The sequence below is a fragment of the Lathyrus oleraceus genome, chromosome 3, assembly GCF_024323335.1.
Source record: "Lathyrus oleraceus cultivar Zhongwan6 chromosome 3, CAAS_Psat_ZW6_1.0, whole genome shotgun sequence".
Taxonomy (NCBI): domain Eukaryota; kingdom Viridiplantae; phylum Streptophyta; class Magnoliopsida; order Fabales; family Fabaceae; genus Lathyrus; species Lathyrus oleraceus.
Window position 1 is genome coordinate 241462283 of NC_066581.1, and position 14754 is coordinate 241477036.

The 14754-nt window shown below is 38.5% G+C and overlaps 2 protein-coding genes across 2 annotated transcripts; one reads left to right on the plus strand and one right to left on the minus strand.

The window, feature by feature from the left end:
* The first annotated feature begins 11997 nt into the window (after positions 1-11997).
* Positions 11998-12597, plus strand: LOC127130650 (peroxidase 17-like). The gene has a single exon (XM_051059623.1). It carries the CDS (start codon positions 12037-12039, stop codon positions 12595-12597), a length of 561 nt encoding a protein of 186 aa, XP_050915580.1. The 5' UTR covers positions 11998-12036.
* Positions 12598-12929: 332 nt separating this feature from the next.
* LOC127129117 (uncharacterized) lies at positions 12930-13409 on the minus strand. Its single transcript, XM_051058413.1, has 2 exons — positions 13253-13409; positions 12930-13173 (listed from the first exon to the last, which is right to left on the minus strand). The coding sequence occupies exons 1-2, from the start codon at positions 13370-13372 to the stop codon at positions 12937-12939; spliced, it is 357 nt and encodes a 118-aa protein (XP_050914370.1). The 5' UTR covers positions 13373-13409; the 3' UTR covers positions 12930-12936.
* Positions 13410-14754: the final 1345 nt, after the last annotated feature.

Genomic DNA, 14754 nt, shown 5'->3' on the forward strand with positions numbered 1-14754 from the left:
GTTGATACATGTATTGATGATGTATGATGATATGCAAAATGTTGTGAATGTATATATTATGCATGTATTTGTGAATGGACTGTTGTATGGCTTAGAGTGTGAGCATATGTCCATTGTGAGTTGTTGTTGATGCTGCATTGCTAGATGATTAGTGTGCATGGCATAGCCTGTGGGGCTGTAGCTAATTCCCATTGTGAGGAATTGGTGAGTGAATCGTTGTGAATTGTTGTTGATGTTTGCATGCTAGATGATTAGCTTGCATAGTCTAGCCTTTGGGGCTGTAGCTAATTCCCATGGTGAGGAATTAGTGAGTGAGTCACTAGGTCTCAAATGAGTGGGACTAGTGAGCTTAGTAGCCGTATCTGGAGGGATCGGTGAGCTTGAACTATATGTTCAAGGATAGTCGGTACCGCATGTGTAGAGTCGCATTGCATAAAAATATGTATGGCGTATAATATGAATGGATGTGTTCCAATATTATACGTGTGTTGTGTTGTTGTTAAGTATGATTTGAGATTATACTGGTATTGTATATTGATGTGAGTATGATGTTTGAGCCAATGAGCTATTACTGAATGTGTATTGCAATTAGGGTGATTGATGTGTTAATTACTTGGCATTACATGTTGTTTTATAATGCTTATTATATTGATTGAGGAACTCACCCTTACAACTATTTTTCAGGTAACGAGAAATGAGTTGAGTAGAAGCAAATGCTTGGAGTCTTGTGTAGTCTCCCTAGTGGGTCATGCTCTGATAGATGTAACATCGGGCGGGAACACTTTGATTATTATTGTTGTTGTTGTTGAATTAAATTACATGTGATGTTACATGTTTTGCATGATTGAGTTGATCTCTATCCGCTGCGTAATTGTGCAAATACTTTATATTTAAATTAAATAAAAGAGCATGATTGTTATATTGTTTAAATGGTGTGGAATGTTTGTGTGACACCCTTGGTGCACTATTACTCTGATTATATGTTTATTATTTTAATTAATTTTTGGGGTATTTTAGAAGGGTGTTACAGCAAACATGGAGCCCGACAACCACTTGATGGAATTATGTCGGCATCCGAACCAAAACACGCACAAAACGGCAAACGTGGAGCCTGACAGCCAATTATTGGACTTACGTCGGCATCCGAACCAAAACACACAATCAGATAACAAGTAAACACACGCAAAAAAGAAAAAGGTTGCCCGGAGTGGTCTCGCACGACCACCTGCCTACATACCTTGTCTGGAACAAGGATCAGGGCGATGTAGTTCCCCTGAAAGGGACTGAATTACTAGCCAGAACAGAAGGAGACACAACACTAGGGAGACTACGACTCGAGCCTAGATGTTGTCATGCAAAGTCGTCCCTAAGTTCAGTTTTCTATCCTACTTGCATAAGCAAACTACTCCTATCCAGGAAAGAAGCAAGCACACAAGCATACAAAATAATTCAAGCATACATCAAATGAGAACAAGCATCTCAAACAGATATCCACATAGCACGCACTATAACCAAACAAGTGGCTCACACAATAGGTTTGACTGCCGAAGCGAGTCGTCTGTACGGGCTGGGTTTGCTCTTAACCTTGCCATTACGGGGCTAAGGTGAAGCAGATGAAAGGATGAAGTGAGGATGAGACCTCACAGCTCTTATCCCTAACCAGGGAGAGCTTCTGACAAATGAGCATGGGTCCAGAATGGGGGAACCCTTCTATACTCAGAGACTCTGACACAATGTGCACTGCACGGATCTTGGGCTTGTAATCTCAATGCTACAACCATGTAATGGGAGCAAGGAGAAGACTCACAGAATAGTGGGGGACAGATTGCTTATCCCTAACTTCCACCAATTGCCTTATTTAAAGGACTTTCACCTGCTTGGCACAAAAAATAAACAACCACAATCATTGCCTCTTAAGGAGGACTTCAGACAGTTTGCCCGGTCAAATAACAGACCGGGTCTCCAGACTACATGAAGTTAGGAAGTTATACCTCAATGCAAGTTGCTTAAGCAAAGCAAAGCAAAAGTTCACAAGGAACTGAGCAACTAAAAGTACCTGGAAACAGTCAAACACAGTTAGTACTCAGACAAACAAAAATAAACAGCAAGTATTAATCAGTCAGACTATACAAACTAATGCACAACAAAGGCAAGCTATGAGCTCAAGCCCAAACTTCACAACCTACAAAACAAAGTTATGTTAGTGTACAAACATCAAACAACATCAATTGCATTTAACTTGGATCATTCTCCATGAGCCTTATGCTATTCATCCTGAAAAATCAAGCAAATATTAGCAACTAGACCACTAGGCCAAGCCTAGGGTCCAAAGGCAAGAAAAATTCCTAAACAGCAAGGTATCTCTAACCAAACTCAAATTAATGTCAAACAAAAGCCAACGCAATTAGTCCCATGTCCCTATCATTCATCATGTTCATGTTATGCACGAAACAAGGCAAAGTAGCTCAAATGAAGCATCAAACATGCAAACAGAACTATTGCATTCAAATCCACATCAAAACACTTCCAAAAATTCTCAAATAATTTACACCTAAACAGGGACTATTCAAGGTCTAGCATACCAAATTTGAGCTTAATTGGGCAAAGGAAACCATGTCAATGAAAATCAACAAAAATAGACACAATTATATGCTCCAAATCACAACATCAACACATGCAGCCACTTCAAAAATTCATAACTCAATGAAAACAGTAAAGAAATGAGTGAGACCAAAACAGGGATGTTCTATCATGTGTCTATTACAAGCATATCAAATTTCATAAGCATTCAACACCATATGAGCATTTCACAAGGATATTTCAAACACATGTCACACAAGCTTGCACATTTGACCAACAGAGATGAAAAATAGCAATCAAATTGAAAATGCCACATAAAATTCCACAAAAATTCACATAGCATCTTAACATGTTAATGAACATCCATGCAAAATTTCACATCATTTCACCAAGTATAGGTCACTCAAATAAATCCAGCAAGTTGACATAATGAGGTGTGACACAAATTGTCACACCTAGGTTCAAAAATTCATAACTCAATGACCAGGTATCAAAAACTCATGAAATTTACATGTAAACAAACATCAGCCAGTCCACAATCATCACAAAAATTTTCAAGAATTTCTTTTATACTATGAGCATTTCTCAATCAAAATGGTAGAATGTATCAAAATGTAGCACATGTGAAACAAACCTAGGTCAAACACAATTTCTACCATGCACAACTTCAACCAATATGTCAAAAAAATTCTAGAGTCAAACAGGAAGTCAAGGAAAAAATCCACATATTTTTCTGAATTTTCTATGATTTTTGGTGAATTTTCTAAGGTCATTATGAATTTTTTACAATTTTTATGAATTAATTTAATTAATTAAAATTAGCAGTGGCAAAGTGGTAATTATGTACAGGCGGGGGCGGTAAACGCCGTATTCAAAAATTCAAATGGATTTGAAGATCTAACACACTTTTGCGCAGAACTTCATCGTCTCTTTCCCCAGCCACTCAAGAACACGATAATCCACGAATCTCAACCAAAATGAACATGTGGCATATGGTTAGAACCGTCTCAACACGCACAATCCAAATATCAACCTAATTTAACCTAAAAGTTCCTAAATCTCACAGATCGATCGAGTTAGGGTTTTGGTTCACAATTTCAAATCCAGATTTCGCACACTACAGTTCATCATTTCTAAAACTACAAACATCACCATGATCTACAATCAACAAACTACAGAACGCACCTAAGCACTTGAAGAATCGTGACACTCGAAAAATCACATACCTGGAATGGCAGTGGTGTTCTAGCTGTTCTTTGCGTGCTTCAACCTCAAACAGATGAACTAGATGCTTCAGGGAGTTGAATGATGTGATTAGGTTTGATTGAAACAGCTCCTAACGCGCGAAATCACAATTCACCATGAATGATGCTTCTTCGAGCAGTCGTGTTTGGAGGCTTGATTGATGATGAGAAGCAAAAACAGATGTAGAAGATGATGATACAAGATCAATGCAAGAAGAATTTCGAAGATTGAGCCAATATTGAAGAAGATTGATGGATTTGAAGGTTTTGTGTTCTTGAAGGAAGTTGAGAGAATGTGATGAGTTTTTGATCTGGTTTTGGAACGTGTGATTTTTCTGTTATGATTAGAATGTGATTATGAATATATATGATGCCTTAATCCATGATTAATTACACACATTAGCCAAATTGCATTTTATTAGTGAAATGTTAATTTTCAAGCTTAGGGGCAAAATTGGAATTTCATATGCCAGCTCATTGCCACCTCTTTGACAGCTCACACAACTCCCAAATGCCATGTGTGAGCTGTTGCCACTTGCCTCACTCTCATTGGATGTGTATTTTTGAAATTCACCATGTAATGCCACTTTGTCCAATTTTGCAATTTCATTTTAATGGCCAATTCTCAAACCACAAGCCTTTGCCATGAAATGATGATTCCAACAACTTTTAAATGCCATTCATGAGGTGTAGCAAAAATCCCCACTCAAAAATTCCAATTATTTCACAAGTTGGACAATTTTGCCCTTGGTCCATTTTAACTGTCCAGTTGAAAATTGACTTTTTGCACTGGCCACTTTTGAGAAAATCCAATTATGCACCATGAAAGTACATGTCAAATGGAGTTTGTGCATATAAAGAACTTGCAATTTGGACCAACCATGTGGAAATTATGGCCTCCTGATTATGGGTCATTTTTGAATTTCACTGAGCCCTAATTTTCCAACCATACATGGGATTTTCAAGTTCTTGGACTTTTTGGAAAGGTGAGAACAAGATCTACAACTTTCATGTTGAACAAATTTTCATTTGAAGCTTCCTTGGACACATGGCTTTGGGGTCAAAAACTTTCCATTTTTGGAAACTTCCATTACAAGTCACTTTCTATTTTTGGCAATTCTTGTCCTGACTTGATTTTCTTCATTTTTGAGCTTTGAAATGTCAAATAACACTTGTTCCAACATGAATGAAGTGTATCCAACTCATTTCCACCTCCAAATCCATCAGATCATGTACAGTTGACCACAGTTGACTTTTTCAACTGACAGATGAATTTGGCAATGCATAGATCAAATTGAGCTCCAATCTTCAACTGAAATGGCTCAAGGGTGAAACCCTAGCCTCAATTATCTCCATAAAATCACATAATGAACCCCATAACCATCATAGACCCCATCTCCTGATTAAGCCCTGATTGGCCCAATGCAACTGATTAGGGTTGACTAGTGGTCAAAACCCTAATCTCAAGGAATCTTCTTCAATCTCCTGATGACATCCAACCATGATGATGATGATGTATCATTTCAAACAAGATGAAGACCAATATCCTTTGGAGAATCATAAAACCCTAATTCACAGCCCAATCCTCAGATGGCCAATGATCAGTCAATAAAACCCTAGGCTTGCACTTTGACTTTCCCATCTTCTGATCAAGACTTGGGAAGATAGCTTGCACAATGTAACCACATGATATGCAATATGCAATGCCTAATGACCTAAAAATGATATGTACAATGATAATGCTAGTCCCAAGAGAGGAGGGCAAATTTTGAGGTGTTACAATGGTCTGGTACGCGTATGGCACTAGGCAATACGCGTATGGATGAGGAAGATGATGTTTTGAACGTGGTTTGGTCTCTGTTGGTACGCGTATGGGGAAGTGATACGCGTAGCATACGCGTATGAGATGGTGTTACGCGTATGGGATTTGGTCAGGAGATGGGCCATACGCGTATGGGACTAGGCAATACGCGTATGGGCAGATTTGTGAGTTTTCTGGGCTGTTGTTGTGCAGTTTTTGGTTGTTCAACTGCGTAATGTAATTTAGCTGATGTATGATATAGTAGGGATCATTTCCCGTTGTTTTGAGCAGTGTAGGTATTAGTAGAGTGTGCTAATACTGTGATTATTAATTGGCATGACATGATATGATTTTGTGATAATATGCTGATGATGTATGATTGTATGCATAATGCTGTGAATGTATGTATTATGTGGAATGGACTGTTTTATGGCTTAGAGTGTGAGCATATGTCCATTGTGGATTGTTGTTAATGTTGTATGCTAGGTGAGTTAGCGTGCATATTATGGCCTTTATGGTGGTAGCTAATTCCCATGGTGAGGAATTAGTGAGTGAATTATTGTGGATTGTTGTTGATGTTTGCATGCTAGGTGATTAGCGTGCATAGCATAGCCCTTGGGGTGGTAGCTAATTCCCATGGTGAGGAATTAGTGAGTGAGTCACTAGGTCTCAAATGAGTGGGACTAGTGAGCTTGGTAGCCGTATCTGGATTTGATCGGTGAGGTTGAATTATATGTTCACGAATAGTCGGTACCGCATGCATGGAGTCTCATTGCATAATGTATGTACGTATGGCGTATAATATGAATGGATGTATTCCAATATTATACGTGTTGTTTTGGTGATTGTGTTGAGTATGATTTTGGAATTGATATTGCCGTTACTGATTGTGTGATCTGATTAGGGTGATTGAATGTGTTAACTTACTTAACATTACATGATAATTTATAATGCTTATTATATCGATTGAGGAACTCACCCTTACAACTATGTTTCAGGTAACGAGCAGTGATTGAGTAGAAGCTAGTCCTTGGAGTCTAGTGTAGTTCCTTAGTGGGTCATGCTCTGGTAGATGTAACATCGGGACGGGATGTTTTACTTGTTTTTCATTTGATGATTGTTGAACAAGTTTACATGTAATGTGTTACATGTTTTGCATGATTGATTTGATTTCTATCCGCTGCGAATTATGCAATGTTTATTTTGATTAAATAAAGAGCATGACAGTTATTTTGGTGAATGGTGTGAAGTGATTGTGTGACACCCTTAATTGCATATCTACTCTGATATATATTTGTTATTTTAATTATTTATTGGGGTATTTTAGAAGGGTGTTACAGACAACACCGCGAAGTTCTTTGTCTTCTCCTTCATGGATGATTTCTCAGGCTATAATCAAATTAACTTGGCGCCCTAGGATATGGTTTTTCTGTTATTTAAACTCGAGTTATTTTGATGGAAATTTTACCTTCAATTAACAAGATTTAATCGATGGTAATTTGAGAGAAGAGTAACGATATTTCTTTACTTCATGAAGTTAATGATATTGTTAATGTTGAAGAATTAAATACTTTGATCAATTCTTATGATGCAAGATCGTGGTAAAGTTCACACATCTACTCGTTATAATGGTTACAAGAAGGATACTAGATTTTGCACTCATTGTCATAGACTTGGTCATATCATAAATGTGTGTTTCAGGAAACATGGTTATCCTCCTCATTTTTGCATGAAACATATCTATCAATGCTTACAATTATAATGGTGGTGAGGTGAAAAAACAAGTTGTCTCTAGAGACCATAGGAAAACCATTCTTCAATGCCCTTATGTGAAGATACGTGAGTTACACATTTCACCAAGATTCACATCCAACCAAATTAACCGATCAAACATATCATACCATTTAACAACCTTTCAACTAATAAATTCATATACGTGATAGTGGTATCAGAGCATAGTCGGTCGAGTCGAGTCGTAATTATTCTGTTCCCTGTACGTGATAGGTGTTGTGTAACCCTATCAGTACTTATTGTTTTAGCTTGTTGGGTTTTCAGAATAGAGATGGCTGGAAGAGGAAGAGACGATACTGCGATTGCTGAGGCTCTGGGTATGCTAGCTGGAGTACTTGGAGGGAATCCGAATGTTGTGGGAATGGGAGCTGCTCGTCAACTGAGTGAGTTCCAAAAGAACAATCCTCCAATGTTCAAGGGAGCATACGATCCAGATGGCGCTCAGAAGTGGTTGAAGGAGATCGAGAGGATCTTCCGAGTGACTGAGTGTGCCGATAACCAGAAGGTCAGGTTCGGCACGCATATGCTGTCAGAGGAAGCAGATGATTGGTGGGTTGCTACCCGCACTGAGTTGGAAGCTGCTGGGAGTGCTGAGATCACTTGGGCGGTGTTCAGAGAGAGATTCCTGAGGAAGTACTTTCCAGAGGATGTCAGAGGAAAGAAAGAGATAGAGTTCTTAGAATTGAAGCAGGGTAACCGGTCTGTTACTGAGTATGCTGCTAAGTTCACAGAGCTGTCGAAGTATTACACTCCCTATAACGAGGCTACTGGGGAATTTTCAAAATGTGTGAAGTTTGAGAACGGGTTACGTCCAGAGATCAAGCAGGCTATTGGGTATCAACGGATTAGAGTGTTTTCTGACCTGGTGGACTGTTGCAGGATTTTTGAACAGGATACCAAGGCTAGAGCAGAGAGCTATCAGCAGAGGGTTGATAGGAAAGGCAAGAATCAGAATGATCGTGGGAAACCGTATGCAGCTGGCAAAGGTTTCCAGAGACAGAGTGGGATGAAGAGGCCTAGTGGGGGAGACTCCAGTGCCCCTGCTAAGTGTTTTAGATGTGGTCAGGCTGGACATCGTATCCATGAGTGTACCAGTGCTGAGAAGAAGTGTTTCAAGTGTGACAAAGGTGGTCATTTGGCTGCAGAGTGCCGGTTGAAGACTGTGACTTGCTTCAACTGTGGAGAGGTGGGTCATATCAGTCCACAGTGTTCTAAGCCGAAGAAAGAGAACCAGTCGGGAGGCAAGGTCTTTGCTTTATCGGGTTCTGAGACTTCTGCAGATGATCGTTTGATCCGAGGTACGTGTTATATTAATGGCTTTCCTCTTGTAGCTATTATTGACACAGGTGCGACTCATTCCTTTATATCTTTGGATTGTGCTGTGAAACTTAAATTAGAGATATCTGAGATGCATGGAAGTATGGTGATTGATACTCCTGCGAAGGGTTCAGTGATTACTACTTCAGTTTGTTTAAATTGTTCTTTGAGTATTTTTGGTAGAGACTTTGGGATGGACCTCGTGTGTCTTCCCCTAGTGCAGATTGATGTTATCTTGGGTATGAACTGGTTGGTGTTTAACCGAGTTTATATAAACTGTTTTGATAAGACTGTGATCTTTCCTGAGATTGAGGAAGGAAAGAGTTTGTTTCTATCAGCAAGGCAGGTGAATGAGGCAGTAGCAGATGGGGCAGAGTTGTTTATGCTGTTAGCGACTTTGGAGGCTAAAGATAAACTGGTGATTTGCGATCTAGCCGTGGTGTGTGATTTTCCTGATGTGTTTCCTGATGTGTTTCCTGATGTGTTTCCTGATGTGTGTCATTTTTGGAAAAGGTTTTTACGTGAAAACTGAGAAGCTGCAGAGAAGAGGAAAAGGGCAAAGAGCTGTAGAGCAAAGGTTGGAGAACGGAAAAGCTTGAAGCTCGAGGAGTTGTCGGACTGTTAAGGTAAGGGGGGTTTATCGTCGTTTAATGGGTATTATCGATTAACATGTAATGGGTAGTGATAAGCCGTCGATTGACCCTAATTGGGATTTAGAATGCTGAGAAATTATGTTGAATAAGTTGTATTAAAGCTGAAATTGAATTTGTGTTTGAGTGTATTGTGAATTTCTGAGCGTATAGCTTTTTACGGAAGTTGAATCGGAGGTCCGGAAGTCCTCCAACGGCGGAAAATGCGGAAACTCTGCATTCTGCCTTGTGTTAGCGCAGGAACTGCTGTTTCGCCTGCGTTAACCGGTTAACCCAGGGTGTTAACCGGTTAACACTGTTATAAATTGTGAAAAATGTTGAGTTTTGCCTGCGTTAACCGGTTAACCTATAGCGTTAACCGGTTAACACTGTTGCGTTTTGCCTGGAAGTGTAATTTTCCTGCGTTAACCGGTTAACCTATAGCGTTAACCGGTTAACACTGTTGCAGTATGTAAAAATGGTTGATTTTTATGATGTAAGCGTAATTGGTGATTGGCTTATTGTATCCAATTGTGATAAATAAATTCGTGGAGTCTATGTTGCGAAATGTTGATGCAAATATGTTGATAAATTGTTTTTGTGGAAAATATTAAGTTGTAGGCTGATGAGCCAAAGTTGAATATAAGTTGTTTTGTTGAAAATGCTGAGTTGTAGGCTGATGAGCCAAAGTTGATTTTTAAGTTGTTGTTGCTGAAAAAACTGTTATGTTGTCGTTGTTATTATGTTGTTGAACTTTCAAGTCGTACATGCCATATACATTCATATGCATTAAGTCGGGGCTTTTGCTCACACCACGTTGGCCTGGATTGGCAAAAATTATGGGGCTTTTGCTCACACCACGTTGGCCTGGATTGGCAAAAATTTTAAGTTGAAAGTTGAAGGCTTATGCCTTGATGCCCACTAAACTGGCAATGATTTTAAGTTGGGAGTTTTACTCCAAATGGTACCACATGCATGAAGAGTCGAGTCTCATTTGAGTTGCATTTACGTTGTGTTTGAATATGATGTTGAGTTGAATATGCTGCTACCGAATGCATGATATGATGTGGGTGATTAACGTGTAAAGTTACTTAACATAACATGATGATTTATAATATTTGTTATATCGATTGAGGACTCACCCTTACAGTTATATTTTTCAGGTAACGAGCAGTGAGTTGAGTAGAAGCTAGTGCTTGAAGTCTAGAGTGGTTTTAGTGGGTCATGCTCTGATAGATGTAACATCGGGACGGGATGTTTTATTTGTTGAATAAATGTTAATTTTAAGATATTACAGATGTTGAATGTTTCTATCCGCTGCGAATTTTTAAAGAAGTGTTTATGTTGGATTAAATAATGAGCATGACTGATTTTTACGGTGAATTATGTGAAGTATTATGTGACACCCTTGGTGCATGATTACTCTGATATTGATTTATATGCTGTTGTTTTAATTAAATATTTGAGGTATTTAGAAGGGTGTTACAATGATCAACTTAATGGAACGGAACATAATGGAGTAAAGTCTCTTGAGACTTTTGTTCAATTGGTTTTTATTTAGTTTAACTTTAAGATTCAATGTTGTTGTTACCAGCATTGTTGGTGCAAGATCACTTTTGTGTTACAGTGAGTAGAAATCCCAATTTACATTATTTCAATGTCTATTGAATTAATGGCATTGTTGTATGCTATTTAAGGAGGACATATTAAACACTTGATGGTGAAGGTGCTTTTATAACTCCTAGTTCTGTTCATCTGAAAAAGTTCATTCTATGGTGGCATCGTCCAAAATAAAAAATTTCTTTCCTTATAAAAGGTTTAGGTATTCCAGCTATCTCGGAGGTGGTAATTCGTGAGGCAATATATTATGGTCTATCTGATTGTAGCTTTAAGGAGTCATTGATCAATATTACTCTTCCATATGCTCAGCGCTACATTTATAAATCTCATCATGATAAATATATTCAACTTAAGCAATCTGGTTTCGGCATTTTGAATGATCTTAAAGTCATCGTTGTTGAGAAGCTGTTCTACAGGAATGTTATAAAGGGCTGTGACAGTGTTTCAAACAAACGGGTCGAATGTTGCTGTCTTCTACAGGGAAACATTCTTGTACACTATTCAAGAAGCAGACCATCTTTCCTGGTTTATGGAGCTTTCCACTTTATTACTTGATGGGATTGATGGGGATTATAAAATTCACATGGCAAATTTCCTTCACACGATAACGAACAGTTCAGAATCTGAATCCCCTGAAAAAGCTATTGAAGTTTACTCATCCTGGAATAGTTGCTGTTGTTATCAAGCCAAGTGTTGTTGGTGGATTTGAGAATGCAGAATAGGCGCACCAACATGGGAAGATGGTTGTTGTCAGTTCTGCCTATGAAAGCAGTTTGAGTCTCTCTGCTTATACTCAGTTTCCTAGTTATCTTGAAGTTCGGAGGTTAAGTATATTCAAACTGTTAGATGCCAGTAGAACCAGTAACAAGCTCAACCACTTTTCAGCCGCCGTCACCCAGGATGAAGTACTTGCAGTTACGGTATCACCTGAAACCAATGAAAAAGGACAAGTTTAAATTTCAAAATTCACAACAAAAAGCAAGTTGGCAGCATATAATATAACCGTTTGAAACACAACAATACTGTTCCAAACAAAACAAAAACAACCGGGACCATGTTGTTTCATACACACAACAACATCGTCATCATGTTTATCATGATCTTCACCATAAACACAATCTTAGTCACATCATCACCTCTGGTTCTCCGACCTGGATATTACTCAAAAACATGTCCAAAAGCTGAAATTATTGTCAGAGATGTCATGAAAAAAGCACTTGTTAAAGAACCCAGAAGTCTTGCCTCTGTTATGCGCTTTCAATTTCATGATTGCTTTGTTAATGGGTGTGATGCTTCTATGTTGCTTGATGATACACCAACGATGCTTGGAGAGAAATTGGCCCTTTCTAATATAAATTCTCTGAGATCATTTGAGGTTGTTGACAGGGTTAAAGAGGCTCTTGAGAAAGCTTGTCCTGGAGTTGTTTCTTATGCTGATATCATAATCATGGCTTCTAGAGATGCTGTGGCACTGACAGGAGGACCTGATTGGGAAGTGAAGTTAGGAAGATTGGACAGTTTAACAGCAAGTCAAGAAGACTCAAACAATATCATGCCAAGTCCAAGTGGCCTACAAAATACTGCACCAAGCAAATGTCAAGTATCATACCATTAATTGTCCATGTGCATTAGCATGTTGCAAGGCTGCAATTGACATTGAACCAGTCATGTTTGCTGCAGCAGTCAGGATAGCAACAAACCCTACATCATGGAAATACAAAGCATCAAGCCATCATGCATAAGCTATTAAAGGTCAACCAAAACAATGTAATAATCACAGACCATGAGATACATAAATCAGAGTAGATGGGCATGGAACTAGCTGATAGAAACTTGATCCTGCATATGGGAATTGAAACCAATTCATGCGACCAAAAGTTCTTAGTGCAGGCTATCCAAGGATGCATCAGTCCTGGTACATGAGCAAACCTACAAAAGAAATACTCCTCCAATTCTAAGCTTTAACAATCTTTAAGATTGAAATGGCATTAATTGGTGTTAGCTTAGAGTGACAGAAACTCTGCCACACCTCCATCTTCTCTTCCACTTCCACATCCTTAATGATTGCCTCATACACTGAAGTTGCAATACTTCTTGCTGCATCTCTTGCCTCTGGAAGCCTATCATTCACCAAATCAGCTGCCACTTCAATCAACTTTTCCATCCCAAACTCCTCCATTTCCTCATTAACCTGCTACCATAATAACACCCTTCACAAACATTGCATAAGGAGTAAATAACACTACATCAATGACAGTAGCAAACTTTACCATCTTGGAGACACATTTGGATAGAGAAACAGCAGCTTTAGCTCTGATCCTAAGGTTTTTGTGACTCACAGAAACCCTTAGTTTCTGAAGCAATGGAAGAGGTGTCATGGAACCCACCATTGATCCAAGTGCCCTCTCAGCTTCTTCACACACAAACCTTTTATCTTGAGAAGCTTTCAGAAGCAGCTGCAGCAGCTGTTGAAATTCAACCAAAACAACACAATTAATTCAAACCTCTTAAATCATTACACCAATAGAACACACAAGAGAAAATTGAATGCACATGACATACCAAGTCCCCAAATTACACATGAATGTTGTGCACAAAGGGAAAATGAAATGACATGTATTCGGAATCAGCTTTCAGAAATTGAAATCAAACCAAGCTCACCAATTTCACTGCAGTAAAAATGTAGAGTAATTAGCCAAAGCAGTAAAAATTCAAGAAATATCCCAAATTGGCATGAAGCCAAAACAGAGCAAGAAAGCACGAAGGTTCAGATTACCATTTTCGAACCTAGCATCAAACAGGGCAATTTGATTCTGAGAACACCCAAAGTGGTTTGCAGAATTACTCTTCTGGAACACAAAAGACGCCCTTTGAAACCCTAATCAGTGAGCATAAAAGGAGAAAAAGAAATCAGTGAGAAGAACGAAAAAAATTGGAGGCGACCATAAACAAAAAACGGCGGAAAGGTTTCAAAGACAAAAACCCTAAATCCCAAATCAAAAAAAGCCAGTATTGGAAGAGATTTCCGCTTGAGGTCTCTGTGAAACCGTGGATTTACGCTTTTGTTGCTTAACGTTGTTGAGTGATGGGTAAGCGAAGGGTACGCGAGAGAGAGGTTTGAGAGATGATGCTTGAGCGATTTCGTGAGGGAGATGAGAGTTTGAGGACTTGAGCGATTTCGTGAAGGAGACGAGAGAAGAGGGATTGAGAGCGAATACGGCAAGAGAGGGGTTCGTGAGATTAGGGAAGGCAATCATTGAGAATGTGAGAGAGAAGCGAGTTTGTGAGGCATCTGTTACTATGCTTTTTTTTTTCTTTTTCTTTTCTTTAATTTATTTTTAAACAGAATAGATTTTGAAAGCATTAAAGATGTTGTTTAGAATTCCTAGGTTTAGTTAATAATTGTTTTTATGTTTTCAACTTATCCCCCATTGAAAAACCCAACAGCCAAGCGGCTGGGATTTATTAGGATAGCCCAACAGTTTCTTTTTTTTATTAGTCTCTTTATTTTAATTCCTTTTTTAATTTATCTTAGTTTATATATTTAAAGTAACATTAAAATAATAAATAACCATGAGTGGTCTGGTGGAGAAGGGTAGTATCATAGTCTTGAGTGGGGTGGGTTCAATACTCATATGTAGCATTTTCTTTTAGCATTTTATTTTCTTTTAGTATTTTATTTCTTTTAACATTTTTTGTTATGTTTATGCTTTATTATTTTCATAGTTTCATTATCATAACATAGATTTGTTTTCTTTTAATTTCATCATTC